At 37.9% G+C, this 13,947-nt stretch overlaps 1 protein-coding gene across 2 annotated transcripts in view; it reads right to left on the bottom strand.

Annotated features, from left to right (window-relative positions):
• The window catches only part of GALNT17 (polypeptide N-acetylgalactosaminyltransferase 17), a 410,986-nt gene extending 397,255 nt beyond the window's left edge, over positions 1 to 13,731 (bottom strand). The window contains exon 1 of one of the 2 annotated variants that reach the window (XM_075852899.1): positions 12,310 to 13,731. In XM_075852899.1, coding sequence (XP_075709014.1) covers positions 12,310 to 12,547 — 238 coding nt within the window. In that variant the 5' untranslated portion in view covers positions 12,548 to 13,731. The remainder of the gene's footprint in view (positions 1 to 12,309) is intronic. The other variant, XM_075852900.1, reaches the window with a different exon arrangement.
• Positions 13,732 to 13,947: the final 216 nt, after the last annotated feature.

Here is a 13,947-nt window from a genome sequence, read left to right as displayed (position 1 = left end):
TCTCTCAGCATTCTTTTATGAGTGGCTCAGAGGGAAAATTGTGAGGTAATGTTTTGAAGATATATTCTTGTGGTGTTAACCAATTCTCCTGTTATGAGTTTCTAAAATCTACACACCCTTTGGCCTCAGTCACACGAGCGTGTCCGATTTTCAGCCGTTTCATCCATATGAATGTTCGTGTTGCGTCAGTGTGATTCCAATGTGTCATCCGTTTTTCTCATCTGTGTTTCTCCTCTGCAAGCACTTCCTGTTTTTACTTTTCTTTTTTTCTCTGCATTTCTTTAATAAATGATGTGTGAAAAATGGACAGCACATGGATGTCAGGTGTGTTTTTCACATACCCATGAACTACAGTGGGCGAGTCTGATCCGCAAAAAAGAAACCAGAATAGGACATGTGGGGGGTTTCACGCAATGTGCACACTCTCCGTGGAAAAACACGAATATGTGAATATCCCCATTGAATTGGTCAGCGTGCTGTCGGTTATTTAAACAGACAGCACACGAACGTGAAATACGTTCATGTGACTAAGGCATTTATGTGATGCTCCATTTATTTTGACTAGACCTATATTGAAAACAATCTGTTGATTCTGTTTCATTCTACGCACTCTTTATGTGACGCTCCATTTAGTTTTACTACCACCAGGTCAAAATCAAGGTAGCGATGTTTTTGCTCCAGACCTCTGATAATTATGGCTCAACAAAACAGTTAAGTAAAAGTTATCACAAATGAATTCTATCCTCCTGTTATTACTGATTCTTTTATTCCCATTACATCAAACTACAGCAATTAAATAATCTCTGAATAGCGGATTGGTCCATCAATGAATACTTCATCCTGGCATTAATAGCCTTATTGCGATGGAAGTTCAAATTAGTCTAGCAACACTGTAAATGTCATATAAACTGTCTTCAGTTAAAAGCCTTCAATATTTTCAGAACAGATCACCTTGGCTTCTTTATAGCCGACCCTTTCTTTTTGGGGGCATTACAATGGGTAAATGAAAATGCTTTCACTCATTATTTTATTTGAATTTCCAGTGGCCCACATTTACTAATGCTGTCTGATAGTTAGACAGTGTAAACTTAGACCAGGCAGGCACAAAATGAACCAAAGTTAACACAGTGGTACATGCTGTATGAGAGTTTTGGTGCATCTTGAATGACCTGTTAGACACTTTCTATTCCTTATACCACTATTGATTTGGTTTATTTTACTCCAGAATTTTGTGCCAGTTCTTTTGCACATTTTTGGCACACATTGGATCATTTTAAGCCACTCCCATTCCTGGCAAGTCACGCACCTTTCCCACTAAGCAACTCTCCCGTTTCAGAGCACTCTTTAAAGTGTCTTGTGAGATGCAAAATGTTAAATTGCTCCAAACTACTCCAATTTGGGCCCAAATTTTCGACACATTCTAGACCCTGACACAGTAGCAAATCTGCAGCCTTAATGGAATCTCATGGAAATTGTTCACTAGAAATTTTACTTCAAATATTTCAAAAGTATCACAAAACCAAAGGGTTCAATTGAAACAGGTGAAAATGTAAAGTAACTGCATAGTTTGTGTGCGAATTTTTACGCAATATCACAACTTTTTTTGTGTTGAGTCGATGGCAACAGCAGTAAAAGTTAATAATACTCTTTAAATCATGTGCTGGAGGAGCTTTGGGCCACCCCCTATCAGGGCATAGTGATGTCAGAAATTTGGATTGGTGGGGATCCGAGCACTGAGACCCCCACCAATCTCTAGAACAAAGCAGCTGAAGCCCTCGTCTGAGCGCTCAGCCGCTTTGTGTCTGTTCGGCTTCCTTATTCTAGAGATTTGTGGTGGTCTCAGTGCTCGGACCACCACCAATCCAAACTTCTGACATGTCACTATGACATGTCAAAGTTTGTCAAACGTTTATATACACTTTAAGAGATTGGACTACAAATCCATATATTCATAAATACATGTATTGTTCTATTTTATTTGTGTTGAGATATGTCTAGCTACGTTAGTGAATAACCACGTAGTAGAATTATAATAGTATGAACAGGTCCAATCCATCATTTCAGAATCGCATACTTTATATTGGCTTTTTTTCCCCCTGTTTTCTGTACTGCTTATTTGGCAAGCAGTTCAACTGTAGAAGAAAACTGGAGACTTTTTTTATTTTTTATTATTACAACCCAGTTCAAATGGTTATCGCTAAAGCTCAATGTATACTGGATGTTCAAAAGTATGTGGATACCTGACCATCACATCTATATAAGCTTGTTGGATACCGCATTCCAAAAACATGGTTATAAATATGGAGTTTTGCCCATTTGCAACTAAAATAGCCTTCACTATTCTGGAAAGGCTTTCCACAACATTTTGGAGTGTGTCTGTGGGAATTTTTGCCCCATCATCGCGAAGAGAATTTGTAAGGTCATGCACTAATGTTGAACGAGAAGTGCTGGCTAGCAATCAGCATTCCAATTCATCTCAAAGGTGTTCGATTCGATGAGGTTTAGGTCAGGTCTCTGTGCGGGCCACTCGGGGTTCCTCGACAACAAAATTGTGAAACCATCACTTTATGGAACCAACTTTGTGCACAGGGGCACAGTGATGCTGGAACAGGAAAAGGCCATACTTACACTGTTAGCAAAAAAGTTGGAAGCATACAAATGTCTAAAATGTCTTTGTATGCTGTAGTATTAACATTATCCTTCACTGGAAATAAGAGGCCTTGGCCAAACCCTGTTAAACAGCCCTAGACCATTATCTTATCCCCACCAAATTTTGGAGTAGGCACCATGCATTCATTCCAGTAGGTATGGTTCTCCCGGCATCCATAAAACCTGACTCGTCCATCAGACTGCCAGATAGTGAAACGGGATTCATCATTCCAGAGAACGTTTCCACTGCTTCAGAAGCTGCCGGCGTGAAGTTATTACGCTGAAGTCACTTTCAGGGACAGTTTGGAACTCTGTTGTCAGTAATGCAAAAGAAGATAAGCAATTTTTACATGCCACATGCTTCAGCACTCGGCCTCCCTGCTCTGTGAGTTTGTGCGGTCTACCACTTAGTTGTTGAGCTGTTGTTACTCCTAAATGCTTCTACTTCCCATTCTTTACAGTATCTTATGATAGTGCCACGTTTAACCCCTTCTTGCACTGTGCCGTAATAGTAGTACATGGAGAATAGGTAGTTTATGCAGCTGTTATTCAGCTGCAAATGCCTGAATTGGATTTGACTTCTATCCTGGCCGTTTAACCCGTCAGATGCCACAGCGGCACATTAGTGGTTTTACAGAGGGAGGGTCGTGAGTTGTTGATAGGTTGTTATGTCTAACAATGGCCCCCAGGTCTGCCATGTCACAAAGCTTATTAGGCTCTGTTGAAAGATGGAGCTAATAGGCTGTCTGTTAATATAACACTGACAGGCATAATACAATGCAATTCAGAAATATTGCAATGTATTATCCTAGCATAGGTTATGTCCCATAGTGGGACTAAATTATTATTATTATTATTTTTTATTTTTTAAAGTCAAATAAAGCTTACAGAAAAAAAATATCTTAAGTAAAAACGATTTAAAAACATACATTTTTTATTTATACAATGTTTTATTATTAAAAAAATAAAAAGAATGATAAAAAAGAAAATATACATAATTGGTGTCACTGCATCCATAACGACCTGTACTATAAAATTAACGTTATTCATTGCACTGTTAAAAAAAAAAGAAATAACAATGCCAGAATATTTTTGTTAATCCTGCCTTAAAAATCATATGTACCCCAAAATTCTACTAAAGAAAACTTCAAGTCATCCCACAAAAACAAGCCTTCATAAAGCTACGTTGAAGGAAAACTAACACAATGAACACCATAAAAATAGATTTTTTTTCCATCTCCCAAAAATAATAATTAAAGTTATTCAATAAAATATATGTTCCCCAAAATAGTACAGTCTCTTGTTTATTTATTATTTTGACCTACTGATCTTATCTTACTTTATTAAAAAAATGAGATGCTCCCCAAAAATACAGTACAACTTATTCCGCAAAAAAACAAGCCATTTTACAGCTATGTCGATGAAAAAACAAAAAAGTTATGGCTTTCAGAATCTGGAGATGAAAAACTAAAAAAAAAACCCAGCTTATTTAACCCCTTCCCGCACCTTAACATAACTGCACGTCAAGGTGAGCAGTAACTTTGCGTACATATGTACTTTGACAGTTAACTGCCACGAGTCGCTACACCCCAGCAGTGGTTAACTGTGCAGGGTGACTGCCCTGTATTCCTGTTGCCGATCAGATGCCCATCGCCGCTGATTTCGGCAGTTAAACCCTTAGATGCGGCGGTCGATTGTGATCGCCGCATTTAAGGAGTTTAGAGCAGATCGGAAGCCCCCACATGAAATCACAGGGGCTGGCAATGGTTGCCATGGCAACCGGAGCCAGACAATGGCCTCCGGGCTGCCATGTACAGAAGCCTATGAGGACCAGCCGGAGGCTGGTCCTCATAGGCTTCCTGTCAGAGTGACTATGACGTCACAATGACAGTTAGAATACATTACACTACGTAGGCAGTGTAATGGATTCTAGCAGCGATCAGAGTTGCAAGTCTCGTAGTCCCCTAGTGGGACAAGTAAAAAAAGTTTTAAAAAAAAAGATAATAAAAATGTTTTAAAAAAGTGTAAAAATAAAAGTTATAAGTTACATACACAAAAAAAATTTTCTTTCCAATAATAAGTCTTTTATTATAGCAAAAAGATGAACACGTTAAAAATAAATACACATATTTGTATCACTGCGTTCGTAACGACCCAAACTACAAAACTATTATGTTATTTTTCCCGCACGGTGAACACTGCAAAAAAAATAAGTTAAAAAACAATGCCAGAGTCACAATTTTTTTTGGTCACCACCTCTCTTAAAATATACAATAAAAAGTGATCAAAAAGTCGCATGTACCCCAAAACAGTACCAATAAAAACTACAACCCGTCCCGCAAAAAAACAAGCCCTTACACAGCTTTTTTGACTGAAAAATAAAAAGTTATGGCTTCCAGAATATGGCGACACAAAAAATAAATTTTATTAAAAAAAAAAGTGATTTTATTGCGCAAACACTGCAAAACATAAAAAAAAACAATATACATATGGTATCGCCGTAATCGAATCGACCTGCAGAATAAAGTAAAATTGTCATTTATAGCCCAGGGTGAACGCCATAAAAAAAAAAAAAACATTGTCAAAATTGATGGTTTTTGGTCACCTTACTTGCCAAAAAATGAAATAAAAAGTGATAAAAAAAAATCACATGTACCCCAAAATGGTACCAATGAAAACTACAGATTGTCCCGCAACAAATAAGCTCTCACACAGTTCCGTTGGACAAAAAATAAAAAAGTTATATCCCCCAGACTATGGTGATGCAAAATGTGCAGTGTTCCAAAAGCGGGTAAGATTGGGCACCATTTATTAGTGCGACACTGGCCACATATCTATGAATTATTATTTGTTTACCACATTATTATACCCTCTTATTATGCCCCTGTACTCTGCACAGCTTACATTTGCCCGCACATTATAAACTGAAATACAAGTAAAATCCAAAACAGGACTACTACCAAGCTAAATCTGCGCTCCAAAAGACAAATGGCGCTCCCTCCCTTCTGAGCCCTACAGCGTGCCCAAACAGCAGTTTAGGTCCACAGATATGGCATCGCGATACCTGGGAGAATCCGAGTAATATTTTATGATGTATTTGTCTTCAGTTGCACAAACTGGGCACAACATATTAAGCACTAAAATGGAATATCAGTGGAAAATTTTAATTTTCACTCCGCACCATCCGTCGCGTATTAACCCCTTCGTGCACCACGCCTTAATAGCATGTCATGGTGTGGGGGGGAATGTATGGAGAGGGCTTACGCTCATTAGTATTGCAGTGTATTGTACCAGTGATCTAATGATTGCTGGTTCAAGTCCCCTAGGCTAACTAATAAAATGTGTAAAAAAAATAAAGCCAATAAAGTTATTAGTGAAAAAAATTCCAAAAGAAAACCATTTTCCCATTTTTTAGCTAAAGCAATGTAAAAAATTTAAAAATACACAAAATTGGTATCGCTGCATCCGTAAAAGTACAAACTATTACAATATACCATTATTTAACTCGCACGGTGAATGCCGTAAATAATAAAGAGTTTTTAAATGTCAAAATTGCTGTTTTTTGGTCACCTTAGCTCTAAAAATTATTTCATAAAAAATGCTCAAGAAATTGTATGTACCAATAAATGGTACCAATAAAAACTACAGCTCGTCCCGCAAAAAAATAAGCCCTCACAACTCTCAATCGACTAAAAAATAAAAAAAAGTGATGCCTCTCGGAATATGGTGTAACAAAATAATTAATTTTTTTAACAAATCGTTTTTACTTTGTAAAAGTAGCAAAATATAAAAAAATATATATGAATTTGGTATAACTGTAATTGTATTGAGTTGCAGAAAAAATTTAAGTTGTCGTTTTTACTGCATGGTGAAAGCAGTAAAAACAAAACCCAAAAAACAATGGAGGAATCGCAGTTTTATCCAGTTTCAGCCTGCAAAGAATTTTATTTCAGTTTCCCAGTACATTAAATTGTACTTTAAATGGTGTCAATAGAAAATACAATTCCTCCCACAAAAAATAAGCCCTCACACGACTCTATGGACGGAAAAATAAAAAAGTTATGGCTCTTGGAAGACGGGGAGTGAAAAACAAAAATAAAAAAGCAAAAAATGGATCAGTCCAGAAAGGGTTAATTAATTTCTAATAAAAAAAAAACATTTATGACGACATGTGAGGTATAGTCATACTCGGGAGAAATTGCTTTACAAATGTTGGGTGCTTTCGTTATTCTTTGTGAAAAATTTTAAAATTCAACATTTTAGTGAAAATAATGTTGATGTTCATTTTCATGGCCTAATTCTAATAAATTCTGCAAAACCCCTGTGGGATTAAAATGCTAAATAGATCCCTTAAGTGGTGTACTTTCCCAAATGGGGTCACTTTTTGGGGTCTTCCAGTGTTTTGGTCCCTCTGGGGCTTTGCAAATGCAACATGACCCCCAAAAACCATTTCAGCTAAATTTGAGCTCCAAAAGCCAAATAGCACTCCTTCCCGTCTAAGCCCTGCTGTGTGTCCAAACAGCAGTTTATTACCACATATGGGGAGAAATTGCTTTACAAATGCTGGGGTGTTTTTTCTCCTTTATTCCTTGTAAAAATTCTACATTTCTAAATTTTTTCAGAAGAAAAGTAGATTTTCATCTTCACAAAAAAACTGTGGGGTCAAAATGCTAACTATACCCCTAGCTAAATTCATTGAGGGGTATAGTTTCCAAAATTAGGTCACTTTTGTTTTTTGTTTTTTACTGCTTTGGCAACACAAGATCTCTGCAAACCTGACATAGTGTCTAAAATATATTCAAAAGAAAGGAAGCCCCGAAATCCACTAGGTGCTCTCTTTTGCTTCTGAGGCCTATGTTTCAGTCCATTAGGACACTAGGGCTACATGTGGGATATTTCAATCTGGACAATGTATATTGAGTTGCATGTCTCGTGTACAACCTTCTGTGTTACAGAAAAATCTGTATTACAAATGAATTTTGGCAAAAAAAAAATGAAATTTGTAAATTTCACCTCTACTTTTCTTTAATTCCTGAGAAACGCCTATGGGGTTAAAACACTTTCTGAATGCTGTTTTGGATACTTTGAGGGGTGCAGTTTTCAAAATGGAGTGATTTCTGGGTACTTTCTAATATATAAGGTCCTCAAAGTCACTTCAGAACTAAACTGGTCCCGTAAAAAATGGCCTTTTGAAATTTTCTTGAAAATATGAGAAATTGCTACTAAAGTTCTAAGCCTTGTAACGTCCTGGAAAAATAAAAGAATGTTCAAAAAACTATGCAAACATAAAGTACACATATGGGATATATGAAATAGTAACTATTTTGTGTGGTATTATTGTCTGCCTTACCAGCAGATACATTTAAATTTAGAAAAATGCAAATATTTTCAAATTTTCTCTCAATTTTAGTGTTTTTCACACATAAATATTGAATTTATCGACCACATTTTTTGTTACTAAAATAAAGTACAATATGTCACAAGAAAGCAATCTCAGAATCACTTGGATAGTTAAAAGCATTCCCAAGTTATTACTACATAAGGTAACACATATCAGATTTGAAAAAATCGACTTCATCCTCAAGGCCAAAACAGGCTCAGTCCTGAAGGGGTTAAAGGGGTTTTGCCACAATCAAAAAAATATGACATACACAAGAAAGGTGCAAATATTCTGATCCCTGGAGGCCTTACTGCTGGGACCCCCACTGATCATGAGAATAGGGGACCCGAGCCCCCATTCCTCCTTACTGCTCGACAACAGTGAGGAGAACAGTAAATGGAGCGGCGGTTGAGCATGAACGCTGCTGTTTCATTCAAAGTCTATGGGAATGATGGAAACAACCGAGCACTCTGGATAAGTATTAATTTATGATTGGGGGAAACCCCTTTAAGGGTCCTTTTACACTGGCCCATTTAGGCCGTAATAACGAGTGCCGATGAACAAGACAGCTCATTGATCGGCGCTCATTTGCTCCTTTCACAAGGAGCTATAATCAGTAATGTATGGGGATGAGCGCTCTTCCTCATAAATTTCTACCATGTTGGCAGCACGTCTCCCTGTTTGCACAGGGAGATGTGCTGCCAACAACGATTATTTTTTCTGCTGCAGAAACTATATGATCAGTCGATGAATGAGCGTTTGCTCGATCATCGGCTGATAATTTCTCTGTTTACACAGGGCAATGTTAAGGAACGAGCGTTCTGTGAACTCTCGTTGTTCCGATTATTAGCCCGTATAAAAGAGCCTTAAGTCCCAAACTAGGCCATTGCAGGCAATGATATTGCCCCTATAAAAGTCACTATCATTTTCAGCACAACTTTAAAAAAACATAGCAAAATACTTCTTGCAAATGGATTGCATCACATTTTATTGCCTGCTGAAGATTTTCTCTCTAGCATGATTAAGTTAATAATAACCGCAAGAATTTAGAAATACTAAACTATGAAATTTGACCAGAATTTGCATGCAGTTTGTATTCTCTACTCATACTTGCTTGGGTTTCTACTGGGCAATCCGGTTTCCTACATTACCAAATAAAGCACATTGTAATGTCCGTGGCTGCGGGCTGTCATCTCCAATCCCCTCCTGACAGCCGCAGCCACGAGTCGGCAAACGATAGCCCCAGCCTTCTCCTCAGGAGACGCCAGCGCTTGCTTCTACTCACCTCAGCCGGATCCCATAGGGTGCACGCGAGCGCTCATGCCCGCTCTTAAAGGGGCAGTGCGCGTACCGGACTTTTGATGAATTTTGACCCGTGAGTACCCTGGACTTTAAGAGGGGTCCAGCCCACTGCTTCTATGCCGGAGCGTTGTTGATGTTTCCTAGTTTGTCTATGTGATGGCCTCCTAGTGTGTTTCCTGTACCTGTACCTGTTCCAGCTCCTGTTCCTGTTCCTTGCATTCCATACCATCCTGGTCGAGCACTGTGCTGTGCCAAAGTCGTGTCATGCTGTATTCCACATCTGACCTGCTTCACCTCGTCTGACGTCTACCTGCTGCCTAGTTCTAGACGAGCCTGCCCTGCTGCTGTCTGAGCTGCCACAGGTACCTATATGAACTATAGACATTCACCTGCGCCCTGTTGGCCAGCTGCCTTACCGCCAAGGCCGTACGGCCCAGTGGGTCCACAGACCCTTTGTGATACACATAGGTCTATTGGTTTCCTATGAAATTAGCTCTGTAATGTATTCAGTGTGACACAGAGGCATAGCTATAGGGGGGGGCAGAGGTAGCAGTTGCACCTGGGCCTTGGTGCCTGAAGGGGCACAAGGGCCCCATGACACATTAGAAGATATTAGTATTATAAATAGCACATGGTAGGTGTGTGGGGAGGTGACAGATTTTACATTGGGGCCCAGGAGCATCGAGGTACGCCCCTGGATTAACATTTGACGTCTGCATGGTGGCTCAGTGATTATGATATGGCATACATTAAGTTTGAATTTAGGGTTTGTACTCTTCACCCGTCCCCCATGTTTGAGGGTTTTCTCGGGTTTCCTCTGGTTACTCTGGATTCCTTCAACATTTAAAAAAATAAATTAAAAAAATATATACCAACAGATAAGATAGATGCTGATAATTGCTTTCTCATGAAATTAAAGAAAGTGTGTGTATGTGTGTGCGTGTGTGTTAAACAGGGAATTAGGGAATTAGATAGTGACATGGACTACTGTGAGTAATTACAATCTGCATACAGATCTGTGGAATATTTTGAAGCTGTGTAAATAGTCAGAAATAAATAACGAATAAGCATACATGTTGGTAAATATGGTCAGTATTGTTGCTATCCATAGTGATCAATCATACGAGTACTTTCTGTAAATATTTTTTTTTGCATGGTAACCTGCATTCCATTTCTATAACAGGTAAAAATGACATATTTTCTTTAAATAATAGAAGGTTCCCATGACAATAAGCTGATATTAGGGTGTTGTGCTACTAGGACCACCAGCATCTGTTTGGGAACCAAGAAGCAAAGTGTCAAATTCGCCTGCAGCGCTACAACAGGGAAAATATACAGTGCCCATTGAAATCATTGGGATATCTATGTAATGCACGGACATGGGTGTCAGTTGCTTTAGAGAGATAGGCAAACTTTGTACTAGTGGTATGCTCTAACACATAAGAGTTCAAAAACAGGTGACACCCCCTTTATTAATTCAGAATTCCCTTATAGAGTTTTTCAAAATTGGTTTTGTAAACCAGAGCCTTTTAAAGAGTGAACTCTATCTATAAAGCATCCATTGCAAGGCACAGTCCCTGATTAGAAATTTTATATTGTTTGTATATGTTTTATTTTACAATTTTTTGCATATTCTTTGTTTATATCCAAGAAAAAGTACTTTTATAATTGCTTTTTTTTACATAAAGTATTTAATCATCCTGTCACTTAAATAATTGGGCAAAACCAAGATAAATAGTTGGGCAAAACCATAATAATTAGGGTCTAATTGTAATACAGATCAATCCCTAGTGTTTAAATACATTATAGATTTGGATAATACAGTAATAGTAGATGTACCCTTGCATGGAGTAAGTCTATAGTCATACATAACTGATTTTATATATATATATATATATATATATATATATATATATATATATATATATATATATATATATATACAAAATTATGGTAAGGAAAAGTGAAATGAAAGTATTAACCATGAGATCTTTTTATTGTGCTGCATCATTATTACTTCCAGAAGAGTAGATATTGAGTTTATGAAGATACCTATATGAATATTTCATGATAACATAATTACTTACTGCACCTGCAGCATATTCTTACTGGGATGATTTAAGGTAAAAGCTATTTATCTGCAACTAGAGGGACTTGGTCTTTCTCTCAACTGAAATGTAATTACTATGGGCAAACATTCGATTTTGATTTGATGCAACAAATTTAAGGAAAACAAAATAAATAAAAAGCTATTAAAATAACTTATATTGCAGTATTTTAATGAATCTGCCACACAAAAAATAGGGTTTATGCTAGGAGAGTTGGGATAAAGAAATCCTTGAAGACTATTATAGCAAGAAACAGTGAACATGGCAAATAAACTCTGCAATTATAATATAATATTTGAGGATGAAGCAGTCCATTCATGGTTCCCAATCATTATAGATAGAGGTAAGACAAACCACTAGATATCCACTGGGAGGGTTGGCAAGGTTGTAAATGACAGCAGTATCAGTATAATACACAGGGGGGTTGAATGGAGAGACCAAACACAGTTATTGGGGGAAGTGGGGATAGATACTATAAATACAGATGCAGCAGAGCTAAATTAGTCATTTCACTCTTCTGTGCAGCTGATAATTTACTGAGTTAAGTGAGTAGGTTTAGCTGCATATTTTTATTAACAGGAATTGTGTGAGTTGTTCTGTAAAGCTAGCTAATATAGTATTCCTTAAACATTTTGGCCTTGGATAAATGGTCTTTCCAGCTTTTTAAAATCTACCAGCGAATATGTTTAGAACTTTATTTTATTGGTGAATTGCATAAATTTTAATAAAGTCATTAGAATACTCACTTATGTAATCTACTTGAATCAGAATTCTTGGGCTAAGGCAATAAGACATTTTACACAGTTAGATTTGTGCATGTGAAATATTACATAATAGCATATTAAATGATATATTGTGATGCATTCCTACCATTGAGCTGTCTGTAGACTATGTCCTCTAAAAGGGAGAGCCTTTTCAGCACTGCCTCCTGGATAGGGCTGACTCCATGGGTGGACAGGTTTGTCACCTCTGCCCTTGGATGGATCTCATGGAAGGACTCACCACCTTTCACAGTAATTGGTCTACACTTGGCCAAAAACAGAACAAATCCAGCAACTGCAATCAGGTTCAACACCAACAAGATTTTAACTCTTCTAAGAGAAGCCATTAACCTTCTCAATCTTGGATCTTCAGTTTTCCCTTAAACAGGTCTTGTTTCTGAATGTTTTGACAAAGTCTAGGCTGGTTTGGAAACAAGCAAGCATCCCTGTGAACATGAAAAATGTTTAATTCCAAAAAGAGATACGCAGTATTAATATGACCAGTCACAGAAAAAACTTCCTTGATATTAGCAGTGGGAAGAATACCATCTGACAGAGAACTGTTTTCAGATCTTGAATCCAAAGCTGCCCAGCCAATCAAAGAGCATTGAGCAGGAGCTGACGCCTGTAGAAACATTTGTGGAGGACCATCTGTATCCTCAACATGACCACCATGCAACACAATGAAAGTTTACAATGTGGCCAACAATCTAGACCTTCCAGCAGAGGCAGTTAGTTTCCTTTTCCACGTATTATATCCAGATGATGGACTGATGCCAATCACTATTCCATAGGGTATAGTTGCCACCTAAACATATGTATCTTAATTGCGCATGTCAAGTGTTTCAATTATTTACTTAAAAAAAGAAGACAACACACATGATAGTACTGTACTTCACTCACAGCATTGAAAAGGAATCGAAAAACTTTAGATCCAGCATAGGGATTCCTATAAAAAAAAATCTTCCACCATGAAAGTACAGCTGAAGATGCATGCACACATCAGAAGAATATGCAAGAAATCTAGCAGCCTGTAAAGTTTCCTATTGGTTCCTACAAGCAGCTGTGGCTCTTAATAATGGTAGTAATAATAATGGCAAGTGCAGAATCCTTGGCAGCATTCTCTTTGCAGAAGAAACATAATAACTATAATGATGCATATAGCTGAGCAGCAGTCTTCATGGCAACACTAAGTCTGAATGTGGGAAGAGAGTATTGCAGAGGAAATTGACAATGCGGCAAAGCTTCTGTAGAACTGAACTCCTGATCTCACCCTGAGCACAGCAACGATCCTTTTATCACATGCCAGTCTATGCCAGTCTTCAGACCAGCACAGCTTCACCCTCTCAGTCTATGGGAAGCAGCAGGCTCAAGTGATGGTGATAGTGGTGCCTTCTTCCTGGTACTGCTGCTGCTGAAGAAGCTTTCTGCTGTTACTGGAAGAAGCTGCTCTCCTCTGTGCTCCCATTTCTCTTAGCTGGTTATTTCTGTGCAGAGACATCCTCCTGTGTGCTGCCTGAATCCCAGTTTACATGCCTACAAAAGGGCTGCAAGGAAAATGTGGTCTGGATAAATGGATCTGCAGCTGGATACATTCAGTGCTCACAACAAGGCTTTACTGTCATTTTTACACAATGTTACTGGTCATTTGTCAGCAAGATTATTAAGAAAGGAGAGCCAGCAAAAAGAAATACATAGAGTTGAGGAGATTAATGTGGGAAGTTATCATTTAATATTTATATAAAGC

Source organism: Rhinoderma darwinii, chromosome 2, assembly GCF_050947455.1.
Source record: "Rhinoderma darwinii isolate aRhiDar2 chromosome 2, aRhiDar2.hap1, whole genome shotgun sequence".
NCBI classification, from domain to species: domain Eukaryota; kingdom Metazoa; phylum Chordata; class Amphibia; order Anura; family Rhinodermatidae; genus Rhinoderma; species Rhinoderma darwinii.
Note: the sequence above shows the minus strand (reverse complement) of the source record. Positions and strands in the feature narration are given on the sequence as shown.